The sequence below is a fragment of the Porites lutea genome, chromosome 5 (genome assembly GCF_958299795.1).
Source record: "Porites lutea chromosome 5, jaPorLute2.1, whole genome shotgun sequence".
NCBI lineage: Eukaryota > Metazoa > Cnidaria > Anthozoa > Scleractinia > Poritidae > Porites > Porites lutea.
In genome coordinates, this window is record NC_133205.1 from 45,004,150 (window position 1) to 45,026,877 (window position 22,728).

At 37.8% G+C, this 22,728-nt stretch overlaps 1 protein-coding gene across 2 annotated transcripts; it reads left to right on the forward strand.

Moving 5' to 3' along the window:
• Positions 1–191: 191 nt before the first annotated feature.
• On the forward strand, positions 192–22,146 carry LOC140938738 (complement C2-like). 2 transcript variants are annotated; one of them, XM_073388260.1, is made up of 13 exons: positions 192–323; positions 3,661–3,721; positions 4,581–4,769; positions 6,183–6,350; positions 7,190–7,375; positions 10,032–10,208; positions 11,625–11,798; positions 13,312–13,600; positions 14,075–14,385; positions 17,506–17,640; positions 18,275–18,391; positions 19,018–19,141; positions 21,320–22,146. In XM_073388260.1, exons 1-13 carry the CDS (start codon positions 306–308, stop codon positions 21,936–21,938), a joined length of 2,568 nt encoding a protein of 855 aa, XP_073244361.1. In that variant the 5' UTR covers positions 192–305; the 3' UTR covers positions 21,939–22,146. The 2 variants fall into 2 exon arrangements, with proteins under 2 accessions (XP_073244361.1, XP_073244362.1); XM_073388261.1 differs by lacking the exon at positions 192–323 and adding an exon at positions 3,046–3,112.
• Positions 22,147–22,728: the final 582 nt, after the last annotated feature.

The window sequence follows — 22,728 nt, forward strand, 5'->3', positions numbered from 1 at the left end:
CGTATTACAAAGTTGGGCAAACGAAAACAACCGACCCTTCAAGACGAACGCGGAAAAATGAGGGTTTGTGAAAATGGCCACATATTTGACCTTTCTTTCCGTTTAAGCTCTGTCGTAGGGGGTGTATTAATTTCCTTTTATTGGCTATCTTTTATCACTCTGGCAACATTTGATCGCTTCAGCTCGAACGGTTACAAAGCTAAACCAAAGTCTGAAGCACACTGGTGCGGAAGTTTATTGAAGATTCATGTGTTTTGAAATCAGTTCGCAATTAGCAAAAGCAAGGGTGAAATCAACGGGTTGATATGCATTTACGATTCCAGGTGAGGGGGTTTGAGTGTATAATATATAGATTTAGCCAGGGCTAAAAGCGAGGCTCCCATTAATAAATTTATAATTTAAATCAAACAGTAAACTTGTATTCCACAATTCAGTTAACTTTAGAGCACATTCGTGTGACTTTTCATGGAAAGGCTAAGTGATTTTACAAAAAATAATTTGCAAGCAGCCCAAGAGTGAACCAAATCTCACATCGAGTTGATAGCCTCATAAGTACACCCAAAGACTGGCAATCATCTTCGATCACATTTATTAAGAGCCATAATGGCTCACGATCGCCTTAGATTAATTAGGCCTGGAAAAAAAATTCCGGCCGAATTTTTTGCGTTCGACAAGTTTACTTTACAAAATCTTGCCAACAAATCTGGGTGCGACTGTAAACCAACCTTTTATATCATTTATACATCACATCTGAGGTGAAACAGTACTATGAGGCACTGTTTTTATCATACAGACCTCGCACAACAGAATGCAGTATTTCACAATATTGCGATACAAATTGCTATCATTCAATATTCAGGACGATCGCAGCACGCGTGGGCTTTAGCTAAACCGTTAAAAAAAATTTTCAAAATCATCTATACGGCCAGCCGGTTCTGACTTTTGCAGTGCTAGCAGTGGCGAGTGTTTGAATGAACATTAACAGAGTTACGCTCCAACATAATAAAGAATTTATTATGTTTATTTTTTATTTTAAAACGGTTTAACGCGCGGCATTTTGAGTACTCCGGGAAGCGTTGTTCACTGAACGACTGAAAACAATCGACACAGCGATTAAAATTACAAGAGACAGTACTAACAATTAATAAAAGAAATATAATTCGGAGAAACATATACAGAGACGAAAATTTTCATTCAGGAAGACAAGTATTAAAGTGTCTCTAAAAATCCTGAGTCTTCGAGCTTAAAGCTGAATTTTGTGTTTTAAGCCGGCTTCCCGGTGTTTGCTTTTTTCAAAGACGAACTCGAGGCAAGGAAATCGCTCAAACCTTTCTTTTACAGTCAGAATTATAACTAAATATTCCTTGAAACGTTTTCTTTCTATTTGCGGTGAGAAAATGTCTAAAGGCTTTTTAAAGATCTGTAAGCTTATAACAAACCTGATACGCGGTCAGATCATTGTCTCAAATCTTACAAACGTGCGTAAACAAAATAGCCGCATAAACTACGCTCGACTTCATTAAATTAGGAATAAAAAACAAACATCAAATACAATAATTACTTAGGCTTACCACTCGAGATGCAGCTCCTGAAAGGTATCAAGGAAGGCCAGTATCGCTTCAGACTTTGCAACCCTCTTACGCATTAAGCGAGGTGAAAACGAAAACGATGCCATCCGAAATCGGATTTCCGACTTTGACTCAACCAAAAACTCATTAAACAAACTAGCCATGAATAACAGAAGACTCCTGATAGAATCTGAATTTCATTTTGTACATCCAGTGGAAAAAGAAAGTTAAAAACATCACAAGTTGACACAAAACTCTGTCAGCTTCAGCTGTCAAAGTAAACAAGATTCAAGATGCTGCATAAATTTTGCGCATGAACTCACCTGTCAAATTTTGACCAATCAGAGCATAAAAATTGGACGTAGAGCGTGACCAACACGTGAACATGGCAAGAAAAGTCAAAAGCAACTGTCTTCCCTGCCTGTAGCAGCTGGCTGAATTTTCGCGTCCGAGGTCAGTTTGAAATCAAAATTTTAATTGTGCGGCACATAAACACAACATATTTCATATGAATTAAAAAAAAAAATTAAACTTGAGCCTGCAATCATTTGAAAACAATTACCTTGTCAGCGGATAACTTCAAAAAAATACTCGACCTCGATGGGTCGACACCTGAGCCCGCGATTCGCTCAAGTGATACTGGTCAGCGGATACCTTGTTTTGACAGCTGTCAATTGATCACATTTCCTGTGCTCCGATCCCAAACTAGCTAAATATTAATAATAATATCCATGCTAAAAAGTATGAGATTGAATATTGTTTGCGATCTAGTAAAACGATTAACTGGTCAGCGGACAGCTTCCAAATAAATTACGTCACCCTGATGAGTTGACAAATGAGCCCGCGTTATGGTCATGGGATACTGGTCAGTGGCTATCCTGTTTTGACAGCTGTCAATTGACTATATTGTGAATGTCATATAAAAAAGATGAGGACTTGCCAACACACGCCTGAGACACCCCTCCCTTCCTTTTGATAGTCTCCCCTACCCTACCCGTACAATCTGTAGACGCGTACGTACGTACGTACGTACGTACGTACGTACGTACGCTCGGTCAGTCACGTGACAACCAAGCGAAAAGAGGTTGACCATATTCCATGAGTATGGGGCTCTGTCCCACGCGCGCTTCGCGCGCGCGGGAGCCCCGCTATTACCTACTTTTCCGTGTTATAGTAGGGTATGTTTAAAGCGTAGACCAGTCATTCCTGACTACGTGCTGCTGGTATTGCTCTTGTTTGTAATAGGAATAACTACATAGTTTGAGAAACACGTCAATACATGTATGCTAATAGATATGCCAGAAGCAAAAGGACTGAAACACTCCCCTTACCAGCCTTATACGGAGCCTGAGGCAATTTTAGAAAAGCGCATTTTACTGAATAAAGAATGAAAGTCAAATTGCTTGTTTAGATAACATGACTCCAATGACCCTGATTTTAATAAGATATTACTTATGGCCTATTCTCTTCGTCCTAATTGTCTTCACGAGTCACAAGGGGGCAATTTGGCATGCGAGCAACGTTGCTTATGAAGACCTATGAAGGTGTGATGCTTTATTCATTCATTTGGTTTTCTACTAAGAGAAGAAAAAAGCAAGAAAAAAAATGCAAGTTCATAAAGTAAAAGGAATAGTGTTTAAGTGTGATTTGTCTCAGGTGACTAAGAAGCAAAGTTGATGTTCCTCATTAGAGACAACTGGAGAGAATACTTACTGTAAACTATTATTTACTGTACACTATTATATGCAAATTCATGTTCATCCTTTATATATATGTAATGTACACCGCTGCACCATGTCTTATTGTAATCATTGTAGTGTAATGAGCATGTGAGCATATCTCCATGTAACACGCGAACTATAAGTCATTAAATTATTATTATTATTAGCTATACTAAATTTGTATTTAATTTTCAATTTGAGAAGAGTTTAATAAGGTATGTTTTTTGTTTTTTGATAACTAATTGTTATTTTATAAACAGTAACAATAATAGTAACAATAATAAACAAATTAAAACAAAACCATCAACAGACGCAAACAAAATAAACACTTGGAATTAGACAACATGCACAATGATCTCCTTTATTTCCAGGTTCTACTCTTCATATTTGCGGCCTCATTGACCTTCTTCTGCAAGAGAACCGAGACTGCAAGTAAGCTTTAGCTGTTAAATTCCAAAGGACGGCTTGACCGTTCCAAATATCGGGATAACGTTCCTATTTTGTTATTATAGCTAAGTTGTATTTTAGACTGTCACTCATCGTGGTCACTACTTCTATCAGTTAAACAATCCAAGTACCCAACAAAATTGTTGAGTGAAAGCTGTGGAAGGAACTGAACGTGGAGGGAACTGAACATAATTTGGTGTAGGCGTCGACTTAACGCATGCGCACAGGAAAATTACGATGCTCCTAGTAACTTAGACTGCTTATAAAGTTATACGCATGCATTTGGAAGATCATTTGCAAAATAGTTTCCTAGATGGTGTCTAATCAATAGGCAACATTCGCATTCCTCGACGGTCTTGGGACGAGTTAACCCTTGAGCATGAATGCGAGGGTAATGAGGGGAACCTCTCACCAAGAAGACAAACCAACATGAGAAAACTGCGGCTGAGTTACCAGAACTTAAGTTGTAGAGTTCCGGGGGGCTTATATCGTTTAAAGTATTATTTCAAACAACAAAAGGAAGAACTATTCTTTCTTGCTGAGAAAAACAGTGATCCTCAAATAGACATAGACTCTGGATTTGTACAGTTGACTCAAAAACTTCAAGATTATCTGTTACTGCAATTGCTATTACCCCATGGATGTCAAGCTGTATTCTTTAGAAGAGTTGCTCAAGCTAAGACAGTTAAAGAAAGTAGTGTTAACGCTGGTAAATCCATCCAAAAACTATTTAAGAATCCGGAAAAATCTCCTTTAGTGCAAACCTGGCGTAGGAATCCTGTCCGTTTAGTTTCCTTTAGAAATTTCTTCACAACTAAGAAGATATTTTCATGATGTCTTTCAGAGCAAAAATGCGAAAAACTACTCCGAAATATTCACAAAAATCCACCAAACAACAACACCTTGATCGATATAAACATCAAGCTTTCCAAGGCAAGATATCGATGCCGTGACGGATTCAAGTTGGTTGGTCAGAAAATAAGGAGCTGTAAGAAGGGGAAATGGAAGGAAAAGCAAGAACCTCGATGTTTAGGTATTACTTAATATATTCCACTAGAAGGAGCAACATTACTGACTCTTTTTGTCATACAGTCTATGAGTCAAGACCCCCAGAATGGATTTTCGTAGCACCCCGCTTGATACCCCCTGGGTGTTAAATTAAAGCTCAAGGACTGAATTTTCTAAATCCACTTGTTACCAGGACGATACCTGGTGCATATCATAAGGGAGATAAGGCAAGGTATTTATGGGGGTAGTGTGTGGATACATTTCATTTTGTAAATACAAGTGATGTAAAAATTCTAATAGAAAAGAGAAATTACTCACTCAAAGTTGATTAAATTTTATAAAAATATACTTTAAATTGACGTTTTGTAAAATTTCACACTTTCCATGATTCTGTGATCAGCACTTTGCATCCGTTGCTATGAAAAACCTAAATAAATCTTATTCCCACTATTTTGTTTATTAAAATGCTATTCTTTTGTTTACAACCCATTTATCACGAAAAAATCACCCGTTTTTGTGTTTTCTCCTTGTAATCGCATGTATTTGTTTGTACCACAATGTATTTCAATCTTGGAAATTGCGTTGGTAGTTTTTGTTTAATAGTGTTTTTTTTTATGGTGATTGTAACCATTAAATATGATGTATATTCATTAGATTTTTTAAGTGTTATTATTGCTTTTACGGGGCCTCAGTGAAAATCTCCTATGTGGCATGGGTTCCTTGCCTAAAAAGTGTTATTATTTTAAGGCGGTTTTCTCTTTTTATTATTTGTCTAATAGGACGAGAGCCAAGACAACATAAATTAACAGTAGCTGAACTGAAATTATATGTAAGAAGAGGCTCCTTTTCCGTTGTATTTTTGTTCATAACGGAATGGGAAAACTCGAAGAAGGGGGCGTTGTTTGCTTGGGGGGGGGGGGGGGGGGGGGCAATGTGGCCGAGCGTTAAGAGCACTGGACTTGCAATCCAGAGGCCCCGAGCTTAACTCCCAGCACAGTGTTGACTAGATTTGTTCCACGGTACTTTTCCCAATTCATCTTCTCGGCCACGCTTGTAAACTGAGTTAACTATTTTTTTTTCCTGTCTCCTGTACGGCTTGCCTGCGGTTCACGTCGGCAAATTAGACAGCGCCTACAGACATTAGCAGCAAGTGATTTGGTTTTCATTGAAGATTTTGTAAGCTGCATTTGCGACGTTTTGATAGGAAACCAAAACAATAATAATATAACACAAAATTCTGGGCGAAAATCCCATCCAAAGACTCGACATATTTTTCCTTTCCCCATCGCTCGAAGCCATTTGCTTACATAATTGCTAGGACTGTTTTAAAAAGGATAGGGGGAACTAACGCCCTGGAGACATTCACAAGGTATCTTTATTTTTAAAATGTATTCATGAACAAAGCTTGCGTGTTTATGTTCCTAAATGTTCCTTTCAGGGCCGTGTGGGAGACCTGCAGACATACCAAACGCGACGTTTGTCGGTAGAAATTTCGCTTATAAAGACAAGATAAAATACAGTTGTGAAAAAGGCTTCAAGTTGAGTGGCCCGAAAAGGAGGACGTGTCGCGGGAATGGAAAATGGTCCAGGGCTCCAACGTGTTCACGTAAGGATTCTTTAAACAATATGCTATAAAAAGGCCGAATGAAAATTGCCTTTTAAATCTAATCCTTCAGGTGTACAGTCAAGTAAATTCATACTTTTACCTTAGTAAATTTTTCACATATCCTGTGCTCTAAGACGTGGGCGAAACTTATTCCATTGCAATCTAGTTTCATCGCCAGTTGTGGTCCTTTGTTGGTTTATGACGTGCAAGTAATTTCACAAATCAGAAACGCGCGAATCATCTTGTTAGAGAGGCGCACGATAACATTTCCATCGAAGACGTGTTTAAAATCGTCACTGCAACCCCCCCCCCCCCCCCCCCAAAAATAGAAAGCAAACGTTATTCAGAAATGATCATCCACGCTTGTTGGTTAAAAAAATAAAGTAAATGAAAAAAAAAAAAAATGTTTAGAAGAGAAAAGTAAGGGGGAAAAAAGTGTTGCATACATGCTGAAAACAAATCCCTCCCCCTCCCCCCCCCCCCCCCCCAAACTTGAGTGTTTTTCAATGCGAGTCGACAATTTTACCGGCTGAATACATCAGTTGTATACTTATAGCCCAGGAAATTCCAAAAATCAGAGCGAAAATTTAGAAGAAGCTAAAATCAACAAATATTTACGCAACTTTTTTGTTACGCAACCTGTCACTTCACGACGCTTATGAAATCTAGTAATTCGGACGAAATTCCTTTTCTTAATTTTTGCTCTGAGTTTTGGATTTTTCTGTACTAAATGTCTTCGCTAGAGCAGGTGAAAAAACGTTTTGGTTGTTGTACGTATTTTCCCATGAAAGGTTCATGACTGTGTCTCTTATACGATCCTTAATTTTCAACCAATGTAGCAATGCTGTGCTCAAATCCTGGCAATGTTACTATTCGAAATGGCAGTATGTTGACATCAGATGCGAAATACCGCTACGGCGCTGAATTGATATTTGAGTGCGACGAAGGCTTTGAACTGCGAGGCAAGGATATAATCACTTGCAAGGAATTTGGATGGGATTCTAGGAGATTACCCTACTGCAAAGGTAACTAGAGTCAAACACAGAAGAGTTGTGTTTATTCTTTTTGATAGGAACATAATACATTTGATAAACTATGAGGAGCCAGTAAAAATTGTGACTTCTTATGGCAAATGGCGTTGCATTTCAAGTTTGCTAAAAGAAATTACCTGGTCCTCCCTTGATGGTTATCATGACCCCAAAAACGCGTGTAATAGCTTTATAAAGAAGTATTCTGAAAGTTATAATGTGTGCTTCCCTGTAAAAAAAAAAAAATAATTAGAAAACAGTCCCGTTTAAATAAGCCGTGGCTATCCAATGCGCTTTTTAAGTGTATTAAGAAGAAAAATAGGCTTTATAAAAGATATCTGCGAAATCCAACAATAGATCGTCAATCAATATTCAAAAGTTATAAAAACAAATTAAATCATTCTCTGCGGACAGCAAAACGTCTATACTACGAGAAGAAATTGAATAACGTTCAATCTAATACTCGTGCTACCTGGTAAGTTTTAAATGAAATTCTAAACAGAAGCAAAAGAAATTCCAATAGATGCTCAATATTTAAAGCTGATGATCGTGAAATTACTGATCCTGTCGAAGTTGCCAACAAGCTTTGTAGTTATTTTTTAAGCATCGGTCCTAATTTAGCAAGGGGTATACAGTCGTCAGCTTCACACCGTAGTTTTCTTAATGGTTCCTTTACACAGTCAATATTCTTCAACCCTACAACTCAAGATGAGATCGCTGAGATTGCGAAAACTTTTCTTCCAGGCAAAGCAGCTGGCTACGACCAGATTCCAATGACAGTCATTAAGGAATCCATTCTACTTGTTTCTGAACCACTCACCCATATCATAAACTTGTCAATCCAGCATGTTATTGCTCCAGATGATATTATAATTTTGGTCCAGTGAGACAGGCCATCGCGTGATACATAGAGGTTTAACTCACAATTTTTAATCAATCCCCGTGCTTCTTGTGCCTTTGCAAAAAAATCAAGAAGTGCTACACAATGATAATGATATGATAATAATAATAATGATAATGATAATGATATCACAATGATATGTTTTTAAAAAAACATATCATTTTTTCATAAGTTTAATGCAAGCCAATAATTAAACCAACTTGTGACGGGAATCCCTTCTATTTTCTCATACTAAATTATCACATCTCGGTGAGCATTCGGAAGTCAGCCAAGCGTGGTCATTGCACACGTACTGAACAAGAATGCTGTATAATGACAGACTAGAAACAATAGACAACTTCCAAAGCACAAACTCAGCCAAAACGCTAAAAATCTTCAATGTTTACTCAAGTTTGGGCTTATAGAAGATAATGTCACAGTTTTTCAATGACCATGAAATTCAGAGTCCGGGTAGTTAGTTAATCAATTGTGGCCCTGAAAAAATTTGAAGGAAAAAAAAACTACGAATTTTTAAGAAAATGCTTTTGCGGTGAGAAGGACTCTTAAACGCTGACAAACGTCAACAAATAGCGAAAACTATAATTTCTATACGTTTGCTTTGCTCGAAATCGCGCGCATTTACAAGGCCCTAAAGCGTTTTGCTGACTTGCAAGGACCCATCTGTTATAACGATGCCCAAAATAAAGGGATGAATCTCATAGTTTATTAGTTATAATCGTGTCAAGTTTGCTTATCATTTTTGCATAAATTATGACCTTAATTTGGAAACCGCTGAATTTCTCGAATTGGGTCTTTGCGATTTTGGTGAAACTCTGTTCAGCGCAAGGCACTAATGCGCACTATGTGTAGCCGAGAGATTTTCACGAAAAAATCCGGCAACAGCAGATTTTCGACTCAGACCTCAAAGGGGCGTGGCATTATAACCACGTGACATTTACTCCGATCGCCAAAAATTTTATGTTATATTGTAGATTGATCTATATGTTATCCATTCTATGTGTTAGACCTACGATAAAAGTAAAGGAGGGGATACCAGAGAGCTTCAAAGTAGGATGGTACCCCCCCAAAAAACTGGGTCGAGTCACCTTAAGCTAGCATGGAAAGTAAAATGTCCCAATTTGCCAGACCCGATAATACCATAATATTCTTTGAACTGTCATTTGGTTGGCTCTTACAATTTTTTTTTTTTTTTGCACGAACTGCACGTGCAGTGTGTGCAAATTAAAGAGGTGCACGTGCAAATCGTGTAGAGAACAAAAGATATTGCAGAAGTCAGTGGTATTTTCCGCTTTGGCCAATGCAGATCCTAGAAGAAACTTAAAGTTCTAGAAGTTAGTAGCTATTTACACAAACGTTAAGTATTGTTACATATACATAACCTAATTAATTTTACTGTTAAGTCGCAGCCCGTGATTCAAGCCTCGTTTTCAAGAAACTGTTCCAAGCTATCAAATATAAACTCGCTCTCTTAAACCAATCCGAATGTGGCTTTTTATGTCCTTTTGCGTATAACCACTGTGATGTGATTGACTACGACGTTGTTGCATTCGTGTTATTTGAAGCAGCGCTACAATTTTATTAACTTCGGTGATACTGAGGAATCTTTAAATATATCTGAATGTTTAACTCAGTATATTTCAGGTTCCAATATTGGGTGTATCTTGATTCCCTATGCATACCATACACTATTTGCAGTTTGTGTCGAGGTCTCTGTTTTATCCCTTAACATAGATTCACATATTCTCTTTGCAGAGAATGAATGCCCTGATCCCGGGAGACCTGATAATGGTGACCGATTTGGAGATTTTAAAGTTGGAAGCACTGTTCGCTTTTCCTGTCAGTACGGATTTGTACTGCGTGGTTCCAGAGAGAGAACTTGTATGGAAAATTTAGAATGGAGCGGACACTTGACAACCTGCCAGGATGGAAGTAAGCGATTACCCAATGGCTCAAGTGGTGGTTGTCCGTTATAAAAAATATCGTTTGGCCAATATTTGAAAAACATTACTGAGACACAATTTGAATATTTCAATTAGCTTATTTCCACACGCTTTTCTCCACAAAAACGTAGTCTAAAATGTCGATGAGGTAAATTTGGGGGATTAAGATGAAAGTACTCTCCAAAGTTTAAGTTTAGAAGAAGTCATTAATGCATGAGAACATGAGAAGGTATCAAAAGTTGTCAGTTCCACCACAACGTTAAAGATGTTTGTTAGTTAAAATGGTCTAAAAAAATGAACCTTTGACACATTTCTTAATATGAATGTTATTATTCGTTGATTTCACAGACCGCAAAGTACAATCGCATAGTACAATGTGTAAAGATAGCGCGTTCAAAAACTGTCCGCTTTTATTTCAAAATCATAATAGATTCTACATGGGCCAATCAAGGTTAAAAGTGACCGGGTAAGCCTAGGCAAGCCTATTGTTCCTATTGTTAGAGAGACGCTCATTACACATGGAGGAAGATAGTTGTTAGTATGCGGGAAGACCCTCATTAGTATGGGGGAAGACAGCTGTTGGTATGCGAGAAGACCCTCATTAGTAGGGGCGAAGACAGTTGTTAGTATGCGGGAAGACGCTCATTAGTATGGAGGAAGACAGTTGTTAGTATGCGGGAAGACCCTCATTAGTATGGCGAAAGACACTTATGCATATTAATAAAAGCAAGACTTTCATCCCTCTATCACTACTGCCCACGCTCTAACCAACTTTGCCAGTCTTGCTCCTTTATTTACTTCAGTAAATGTGGTGGTCGAGTCCCGAGTCTGTCTTCTTCAGCACTTAGCCTTAACCACCATTTAATACTTTGAATCTACTGTACATGTTCTGTTAGTTTTCACGGGTAAAAAGCTTCAACTAACAGACACTATCTGTTCTAGAATTCATAGAATGTCTTTTGATTCTGCCTTTTATAATTGAGAGAGAATTATGTAACAGTGCAGATTTAACTCGTTATCACCTTGTTAGTACATAAATTCCTGTGGAGAAACATTAAAGCAACGCTTTTGAAATACATATAAGGCAAAATATCTAACTTGTGCTCGATTAGCAGCCGTCAAAGGCTTGTATCCTTCCGTTCTTTTCAATGTCATAACTTTTCTGTGGAGGCTAAATTGCAAAATACTCAGTTTTTTTATATAGCTTTATTATTTTTCAAAGTAGAGACTTTTTTCTCCTGATTTTCAATAATATGTTAAATATCTATTTGTTGTTAAAAAATTTAAATTTTAAAGAAGAAAAGCTAAAAGGAATGCAATGTTGAAAAGAATGAAGCGGTGGTAAGATAATGATGAAGCGTTAAGCACGTGGATTAACTTTTGATGAGTTAAAGTGTACTTGCAGATACTGACTGTCCAGTTCTTGGCACACCCATAAACGGGCGGAAATATGGAAGTAGATACAATCTTGGAGACATTGTGTTATTTGAATGCAATGAAGGATTTGTTCTGAAAGGCTCAGCGGCTAGACGATGCATGGAAAATGGCACATGGAACGGAACAGAAGTGATATGTAGAGGTAACCTAAACCAAAGTTGATGACAGCTGATGTAGACTTTGATTGATAGCGTATGTAACATGGTTTTTAATGTCTGATTACAATCTGAAACGAACATAGTCCGCGAATCAGGCAGTTTTTGGGGGTGTAGTTCTCGTTGTGGTTCGTGAATCAAGAGATGCAGCTGCATCAAGTCGCATGAAGGCTGAGCAGAGGTCAAACGAGTTCTTCTCTTTGTCTTCTTCCTATCGCCCCTTTCCCCTAGTTCTGTCGTTTGAGCTCGGTTTGCGGCTGTATTTCTTACTCTATGAACCACAATCGATAAACACAGCAAAAAACACTTGATTCGCAGTCCAAACAAACATATTTTAAAGTGATGACGTAATTGGGACGTCATATCACGTCACAAATAACACCTTTACTTTCAGTCTGTCAGTTGGTCATTTTCAACTTCTTTTACTGGTCAATGCGGGTTCTACTGATCTAATTTCTCCTAGAAATCATTCTGAATTCTGTGACTTTGGTATGGTTAGCCAAGACACTTTCAAAGAATATACCCGAAAGTGAGCGCTTAAGTCGTGAAATCTCGATCCTATACCTGCCTCAGTGATGAAAAACTGTTTAGATATGCTGTTGCCTGAATAACGAAAATGCACTCAAGATTGCTGAGCGGCTACCACCCCTCAAGAAACCTTATGCTTCTTTTACGAACTACTCTAATTTTCGTCCGATCTCGAATTTGACAGCCTATGTTTCTACCCACCACCTAGATGAATAGTTCCAGTCAGCTTACAAGCTCTATCACTCTACTGAGACTGCTCTTATTAGAGCGCAGAATGACATTCTCTTTACCATTGACAGCTGAACCATTCTGTGATTCTATTATTATTCGATCTTTCTGCGGCTTTCGTTAGTGTAGATCATTTTATTCTGTTATCGAAATTATCATACCGATTTGGTGTTAATGGTACGGTCCTGGGTTGGTTTGACTCCTATCTAAAATCTTTTAAGTACTATGTCTAAGTCGAGAAATGTAAGTCGACTACGCGTTCCTCAAGGGTCGGTCTTCGGCCCCTTTGTTAATGTATTATGGCAAAGCGTCTCCCTGAAACACATGCGTATGCGGGTTATATTTTTCTTTTAAACCCGACTCCTCTAACTCTCAGGGGGAGCTATCAAAGTGATTGAGGAATGTATTTCAGAGGTTCGCATTTGGATGGTCTCTCATCGGCTATTAATTAAGACTTTCATTAATTTAGACTTTCTTATCATCGGCTCTTACCAGAAGTTATCCAAGGTTTCCACTGAGTCAATTGCTGTCGGTACCTCTGTTATTAAACCTGTGGAGTGTGTCCGTAATCTGAGTGCATGGTTTGAAAATCATATGTCTATGGATACTCATGTTGTCAAAGTTTGTAGTAAATTAAAGCTTTTCGTGGCCTATATACCATCAGGCAAATAAGAAAGTTTCTTTCTGAAGAATCAACTAAGATTTTGTAAATAGATGTGTAATAATTATTTATGTTTGTTGCAGATGAGGTAGAGGACCGCTTTAAAAACGTTAACGAGACTGCCTTTAATCTTCGCAAAAACATGATTGACATGTTTTTGGAATATGCTTGTAACAACGAAAACGACACCAGATGTAACAAAACAAGAGCTCAAGGCATGGACTCTCGGGGACGATCTATTAACTTAAATTCCGATGGTGGACTAGATCTAGTGTTTGTTATCGATGCCTCCAGCAGTGTGAAAAAAGACGGATTTCACAAAGGTTTGAAATTTGCTAAAGAACTTGTAAGGACCATTGGTGCCAGCAAAAGGTACGACATCTTTAGAGCTTTTATTTCCAGGACTTAATTTGAGACCGAGGTGCTTTTTTTTCCCGTCCTTTCTGATCTGTTCTGTATTTTTTTTTTTTTTTTTAAAATAAGCCTCGATGGCCAAGTAGAACAAAAGATATTGTTTTACTTGAACGGCTCGTTTAGTAGGGACCAATAGGAACAAGAGTAACTCTTAGTAACCCTTGACCCTCTAGTTCACTTCTTCTTCTAAATTTGGGCAGGATTTCACTAAGTTAAGTGAAAGGTTGACCAAATGTTTGCCCACGTTTCGGGTCAAACTGGCTTACAAAATACAAGTAACACAACAGAATGAATCATTTCCCCGTCGTGTCGACCAGTAGGATCACCAACCAATATTATGGCCCCAGATCTCAGATCTAAAAAATGAATGTCATTACTTTAATATATGATTAGAAAAAGAAATAAACTTGCTTACTTGCTTACCATCTCCAGGAGTGATGGGACTCGAATAGCGCTTGTAACGTTTGGAACGGAAGCTAAGCTTGAATTCAACCTTGGAGATGCCGAAGTGGACACAATGAAGAAAGTCATTAAAGCCATCAGTAAAGTAAAATACACTGGAGGGGCTACTGCCTCTTCCTTTGCCTTACGACTGGTCAGAACCGTTGTTGTACCAAATGCGCGTGGCGACAGCAAGCGAGCAATGATTTTCATCACAGACGGAAAGTCTAACGTTGGTGGACCCCCGAAGAGAGAAGCAGCGATTCTCAGAGACGATGAAAATTTCGAAATTTACGCTGTTGGTAAGTAGTTAAATTCTTGTCAATGATATGACGTTCATTTCACTAAAAATGGAAGGACTGTTGAATCTGTATTTATCTTTTGTAACCTTCACATAAGATGTACGCAAATTGATTGGTAAATCACTCAAGCGAAAAATATTTCAGCATTAACTCATGCACAAACAAATGATATGTAAAGAACTGACATTTCAGGTATTAAAAAGCGCGATAGGAGCTTTTGAAACTACGTCTGTTACAGTAGACGTAAGCGTTAGTAGCAGAAATTGGCCTACAGAAGGCAATTGTATCCGTTCATAGAAATGATGATTGGAATATTTAATCATGGAGGGTAGCACTCTGCATTAGCTGGATAATTCGAAGGAAAGAGAAGGCAATTGTTGTTCAAATTATCCATAATCTCTTTGTCTACAACCATTGCATTTCCACAATTACTTTCCTCCCATTAAATCCTTGTAGAACATTTCAGGAGGAGCCATCTGCAATGTAATCAAAAATTTAAAAAAAAGGATATGATAGTCGCAGTTCAGGGATTTGAAACCTATGGCCCCTGCGTTATCGCTGCAGTGTTCTAACCAACTGAGCTATGAGGACCAATACATTGGGAGCAGGCCTATTTGTTAAGTTCATTTTAACCCGTGAAAGGAAAGAAAGATAAAATGGAGATGGTTTGAACTGCGGAAATACGAATTTTTTATTTTCAAATTTATAGTCCTCTGTTCACACCATCTTCATTTTATGTTTCATTCCTTTCACGGGTTAATCCTTAATTTTTTTCTTGTTCGGGTTAATTTGGAATTGCTTAAATTTCAATTACCACAGCGACGATCATATCTTCATTTGAATTTGTATTTCTGCAGTTCACATCATCTTCTTTGTCACTGTTACTGACAAGCTATTTCAGTTAGGAAAACAAGGAAAAGTTTATTATTGTTCTCTATTTCTATACTGAGTGAGTTAAAGGCTTTCGTAGGCATTTAAAAAGCATTTTTCACGGCAATCAAACTGGTACACGTACCTTGTTACAGAAAGGTATTCCCTTGAAATAGCCATACAGATAGCGACAAATAATTTGATTTAATTTAAATTTGCCACTTTGTTTTTTTCTGATTGGTTCCGAGAGCGGGCGGTTTATCACCATCTTGCCCGCTAATCGGGGCTGAATCAGTAGTCTATTAGGGTCAAACTTAACCTCGTTGGTGCGTTCCCTTTGCGTTACGTGTGCGTTCCCTTAATTAATAGGCATAAGGGTCGAGTCTATGACGTCACCCATTGTTTTATCCTAGAGAAAAAGATGCGTTTCTTCATATTAATTAAGTGCCTATTCAGTGCCTTCCTCCATACTAATTGAGCACCTAGTCACTGCCTTCCTGCATATTAATTATGTGCCTAGTCAGTGTCTAGCTAGCTGGGTAAAAATGCCTTCCTGCATACTAATTCGGAATAGGTTTACTAATTGACTATTTTCCAATTCCCCATAATGCACTCTGTCTGCCCCCCAAATTTTGCATAACTTATTGTCTTAAAATGCTCTTGGGAAAATGCAATACTCCCAGGAGCATTTAAAAACAATGGTTTATGCAAAATTTGGGGGGCAAACAGAGTGTATTATGGCGAATTGGAAAATAAAGAATGAGCGTCTCTCTACTTCAATAGAAACAATAGGCTTGCCTCGGCTTGCCCGTGAAGTAACTTGAGCTCGGTTTTCGGACAGTCTATTAAAAGGGAAATAGGAATAAGAGAAGCGATCACCCAGCAACGCGAGAAACGGCTTCCTATATCTTATTTACCGCTAAAACTCGGATACATAAACAAAACACATACAGAAAGTAGAGTTGAAAAGTCTTTATTTCAATTTAGTTCATGTGTTCTTTTCGACCCTTATGCCTATTAATGAAGGGAACGCACACGGAACGCAAAGGGAACGCACCAACGAAGTTAAGTTTGACCCTTATAGACTACTGGAATCATTGGCAGCGTCATTCACAAGTTTGTTTGTTGTTTGTGAATGAGCAAAAAACGTGTTTTTTTAAACCATTTTTTTTTTAAACTGGCGCCATTATTAGAATAAGGTCGGGAAAAATGAATTTTGTTATACGGACAAAACGTCTGAAGGTAGAATAAAGCAAGTCCGCCAGGAAAACCGCTAAAGTAAAGCAAGACAGGCGGCTCGTGATGTCGCTTCACTAACTTGCTTTATAACCTACGCTGTATTAAAGTACTGCAATCTTGCTTTTATGCACCGTTTATTCGACATTTTTGCCTTGTTTGTAGTTTTGTTTTCCATTTTTGCCGTCTGAATCTAGATTCTGCTGTTTTTCATTGAATTTTGCCTCGCCAGTTTTCTACTTTTCAGAAAAGGTTATTGTCAACGATTGCATTTAGTTTTCAATCTTGAATAAACAACACGAACAACTTTTCCAGCAGTCGGTTATTATCGCCTCTTTTTATTTATTTGTTTATATACTTGTTTTGTTACCCACATCGCCTTTTTTTGTTCGAATTCATTTAAAATCTTACGGTTTTGAACTAATCTTAAAGTAATTATTCAGCCGAAGAAAATCTTTGCCGTATTTCCTTTGCTGTGGCTTTTAATATCAAGTTCGTCAAATTTTTTAGCCTTGTTTGACACTCAAATTTATTCTAAAAGAGGGTTTAATTGTGATAATATAAATTACAAATTAAAAATCCTGTTGTAATGTTTTGTTTTGAGTTTGCATTCGATCGTGCGCTTCATCAACACTAACGGCGCCCTTGTTTAACACAAATAGGTTGGAGGCTGAAGTAAAATTTTCCTGAAACCTGTAAATCTCAGTAGGAAAAAAGTAACAAATGTTATTTACTGGCCTAGGTCGGTCCGTGTTGGGAAAACTGGTGTCTCGGTCCAATAAGCCTACGCCTAATCTACTGAGATCAAGAGCCATTATGGCTCTTGAATGTGATCGAAGATGATTGCTATATTTTGGGTGTACATATAAAGCTATCAACTCGAAAATAACTTAGCCTTTCCCTCAAAACTCGCATGAGCTAACCGATTTGTGGGTTAGAAGTTTATTGGTTGATTTAAAGTATAGTATATTAATGGGTTAGCCCTGGCTAAATCTTATTATTATTATTTTTTAGGGGTTGGGAAAAAGGTGAAGGTGCGTGAGCTCATGGACATAGCGTCAGCCAATGAGGACGATAATCACGTGATCCAAGTAAGAAAGTACGAAACTCTTCAAGAAGCTGTACAAAAAGCGGTGCAAATAAAAGTTGGTGAGTTAAATTTCAAATAAATTAGTCTTCATTGTTAATATCCATCATTATAGAAGACAGGTTTCATAAAACTACTCAATTGGGATGGATTAATGAATCTCCTTTAAAAGTAGTCAAATTATAAAAAGAGCCTTTAAGGGTTCGCTTGACCTTGCTTTCCGAGAACCCTAATTCACTCTTCAATTATCGTCAACCTCCTTTTTGGTACTACTCGCCTTTTTTTAATTCGCTTTGCCAACTTGGAACCCGGAACAGGTGCATCTAAACAATGTAGTCACGTTTATTTTCAAGTGCTTGTATTCTTGAATTGTGCATTTACCCTCAAACGTTTCTTTAGGAAGGTTTAAATTAATAAATATAGCATTCATTGTTGAGGTAATAATCAGTTCGTTACCTTAAAATTGCTGTAACATCATTGTGAAGACAATTCCTTTAATAGTTATAGTCTCACAGAATCAATACGTTAAGTGTTGAGAAAGTATGGCGCAGTGGTACATCCTGATCGAGGTGGGTGATAAATGTGTAAGCAAAGACGTTAAAAGGCGAATTGAAGACAACTATTTTATAAATTAAGTACTAAAAGTCGCGAAAATGTTTATGTTTACTATAGCTGTTTTTTTAATTCTTTAAAAAGACTATTCCTCATGCGGTGAGAGTGCTTACGATTCAAGGGGCAGAATCGTTGGAGGCAGTGAATCTGAAAGAGGGAGGTGGCCGTGGCAGATTGGAATTTACAAAACCGATAACAAAGGTAAGTGATAAAGTTAAAAACATCTTAATATTACATGTAGGATGTAGCTCAGTCGAAGATCGAAATAGAATTACGAAAAAAAACTGGCATTAAGACTACGGTGGAAGGGAGGAGGGCGTCAAGTTTTTCGCCAGGGTTTTTCAAAACGGTTTTTATTCAGACATTATTTTCTTAAGTAGATGATAATTATTTTATTCTTTAGACATATTTTGGAGTTTGCCGTCCAGTTATGTTTTTTTGTCCCCTGTGACCATTTCTTAGAAAGGGCCCATTTCGATATAATATTTAAATTCTTGTTTGCCTACGAGGCTTTGGAGAATAAAATCAATTTTTATCAATTACTTTGTCTACTTGTAAGTATTTAGCTTTAGTTGAGGTTGTTTCACGAGTTGCGTAAAATCATTTTACTACTTTGGCGTATGTTAGCAATTGTCATGAAGTATTCATCCGACGGAAACGATGTTCATTTGGTGCAATTCTGTTCATGCTTAACGAAGTAGTCTAACCACTTTTTCTACGCGGCGCGCATGAACTGTCCCTTTTGTTCTGTCAATTATCAGTGCAATTGACGATCACTGTATTGGTTCCATTCATTGCTATAGGTAGTGTTTACTTTATTTTTTCAGGTAATCTACCGCTTATTTGCGGAGGTGCATTGATATCTAATCAGTGGGTTTTGACAACTGCTCACTGTTTTTATTACTGGAATCCCTTTTCGGGAAAATACACTTTTGAGGACAGTACTAAAAAGTAAGTTTATGCAGCTCTTCACAGTGTTTATGCTCCATCTGATAATATGTTGATCTTGAATCATAAATCGGATGGTAAATAGACGTCAAGACACTTAAAAAGATAAATTAGTTTCGATCAAGGAAACACGAATAAGTTACCCTCTGATTAATTTGAGTCTAAATTCTGTTAACACCTTTGATTTTTTCGTTTTTGTCATTCCTAATTATGATATTGGAATCATCAGAGCGTTAACGGACAGGAGCTGAAGCTACCGTTCTTGAGTCGTTTCCTCCGTCAATTCCAGTGTTCAACAATTTAGAAGACAAGATCGTGTGCTTGCAAATTAAAGTACTTGCTTCTTTACAAGTGATTCTGGGGTTTTTTTTTTTTTTACTTTTCCAAAAAAAATGGGTCGGTCGGGCGATGGGAAACGAAACATTTCATGGGATGGCCTTAGAGGCGATTTTACATAGCAAACCAGAACGTTCGGCACGAATTCGCCGCAATTTAAGTCCTTCAATTTTTTGCCTTTTAAAAAGAGTTCTCAGAAAAAAAAAAAACAAGGTGAAGACGTGACGATCTGATAGACTTCTAACTTTAAGTGAAGTTCAAATGCTACAACTAAATTACTGAGCCTTATTGCAAGTACGGGAAATATGAAAACGATAAGAAGCATGATGGAAACCGCACCCACGTATGAGATCTTTTGTTGCCTCGGCGACAAAGGTACGAGGGAGCGAACTCTTAGGTAGCAATTTTTTTGGATCAGGACAAGGAAAGAAAGTGAAGTGGGGTTTATTGGTTTGTAGAAGCTTGTAGTATTTCTAGTTACAGTCGCACCTCCACTAACGGCCATTTCTCTACGACCGCCACCTCTCTATAACGGCCACTTTATTTTGTCGCGGCGGACAGACCATACGTTTACTCCGGTTATTTAAACCTCTCCACAACGGCCTGATCTCTTGTCAATCAAATAACATTGGTCCTGTTTAATAGTCAAATGTTTACCTAACTATCTAATAATAATAATAGTCTTAAAAATAATAATAATTGCCTGTTTGCACTAATTTTGTCTTTGTTGTCGCTCCTGTTGTTGCTGCTTGTTGATGTGGATGTTGTTTTCTTTTCTTTTTTTGCTAGTTTGTTTTCTCCTGATTTCTCTTTTGGTTCAGTATATCTCTAACGTACCTTTATATACTTTTAATATTGTCCTGTACATTAGTCCTAGGCTCTAGAAACATTCTCTACTATATATAAAGCTCAGTATCATTTCTTTGTTTTATTCAAAAGTAGGTGGTGGTCAACTAGAAAGCTTTCGCTACTTTGACCACCACAGACATCTTATAACCCATACTGTAGTTATTTTATTTTGTAATCATCTATTGGTAACTACATTTTTCTTTCTATGTTATTCTCGGTAAATAGTGTGAAATAAATGAACCTAAACCTGAACCTGAACCTGAGCCACCTCTCTACAATGGCAACGGCCACTAGCGCATGTCCCCAACAGCTAAAATAACCTCTCGACAACGGCCAGTTTTTTTTTTCCCGCTACTGATGCAAAAGTCAAGAATGGTCACGAATTGGCACGTTTATGATCAATCGGGGCAATCGTATTTTGATTTTGCCTCATTTATACATGTACCGCTGCAGTAAGCAAAAAACGTCTACTATACTTAAGGCGAATGTTGCGAACCTTGCTCGTTTTGTCACGTTAAGATTATGATTCAAGACGTAATTCAGGCTTTTTGTGTATTATCTCTATACATTATATATGATTGAATTACCATTATTATGGGACACAGTAAGCATGAACTTAGCACAAAAAAAGCGTGTCGTCCTCCCTAAAATAAATAACATATTACACCCCTACCTCCCCATAACTGTAGTATGAGCGCGGCCTGGCAACGAACGCATGCGCAAGGGGCGAAGGCAATCTGCTCGAGGTCCTTTTCCTAAGCACTTTCACTATTACTGTCTTGTACAAAAGGCCAAGACTAGAGCGGTACCCAAGTCTTAGAACAATAGCGGCCACGGCCACCCGTCTGTCCCCAAGCTAGCCGTTGTGGAGAAGTTTGGATGCAGTTGTATTTTTTTAAGCAAATGCGACGCATGTAATTAAATAAATCCACCCACAAGCCTTGCATTATCAGGGAAGGTATAGGTGATTTTAATATGTTCTTATTCATATTTTAGGTATGAGGTTAAGGCTGGTGACCACGACTTGACAAGTATAGAGAAGTCAGAACAGAAAGTCCGTCTTGACAAGATTTTTGTTCACCAAGGCTATAAGCACACTAAATACATAAATGATATAGCTCTCGTTAAACTCAAAGAAAAGGTGGAACTAAGTGCGTTTGTAAGAACTGTGTGCCTGCCAGATAAAGTAGAGGGTGATTTGGCGAAGCCTACGAAGTACGGTTCTGTCTGTGGCTGGGGAGCGACAAAGGCCTTGAAACCTGGGGACGAACCTGAAAATGATGACCGATATTCAACAGTTCTTAAATACCATTCTTACCAGATTCGAAAAAATCAGTTGTGTGCAAATGCCACCACAGGAGTAGTACCTTTCAATTCAACTGTAACATTTTGTGCTGGTGACGGTAAAGGAGGAAACGATACTTGTAAGGGTGACAGTGGCGGAGCCTTTGTTCGCGCAAGAAAAAGAGGATGGATTGCTACTGGCCTTGTAAGTTGGGGGGAGGGTTGTGCACAAGAGAATCACTACGGATACTACACAAGAGTCTACTCATTTATTGACTGGATTAAAAAGACTCTCGATAAACACACTGACCCAGATGAGGAAATTGTATAGTCAAAACATACATGTGTACTCTTTTTTTCTTTTTTAGCTTTTTTTAAGAGCTATTTTGTAAGCCAACATTCCTTAGCCTCTAGATTGCCTCTGTATTAAAAACAACAACAAAACAAAAACAAAAAACAAAAAAAGTCAATTTTAGTTTATGCCTGATCAAAGCGTGTTGTAGTAAATCGTATTCAATAATTAAAGTGATTGTTCGTTATTTTTGCTCCTTTGCATTTAGTCGAACTTTAACAACAATGCCTTTCTCAAACCAATCCATTCCAAATAACAACCATAGAATCGTGCGTTCAGAAAGTTTCAACATTGTATAAGTTGGGGTGGGGGAGAAAGTGCTGCGAGATATATTCCAAAAGGTAGCACGTTCGAGCTGGGTTCAAATTTTGAGGATTGTTAGATAACATAAAGACGAACCTAGACTGCAAAACAGTCCGTATTTTTGCGTATTCAAGTATGCGCGAGCAGTCAAAAAAAAGGCTCGCGCGCTTCGCGCGCGTCAGACTCTTACACCACACTTTACCGTTTTGTTTAATGACTTTGAGAAAAAACCCGATTGTTTTGCAGTCACGAGCCTGTAAACATTTCTTTCAAAAAATATCCTGTAGACAGTTAGTTATTACAAAAAGAGACAAAATTCCACAATTTTGGCTTTTGCAAAAATCCTATCTATAGTATTTATTAGCATTATTCTGTCGTTCTCTAAACACAATTGTTTCCCCCTATTGATTAAATCCTGATTTTTTTGTAATTTGGTCTTACGACTAGTTTTTGAGAAAAAAGCCTT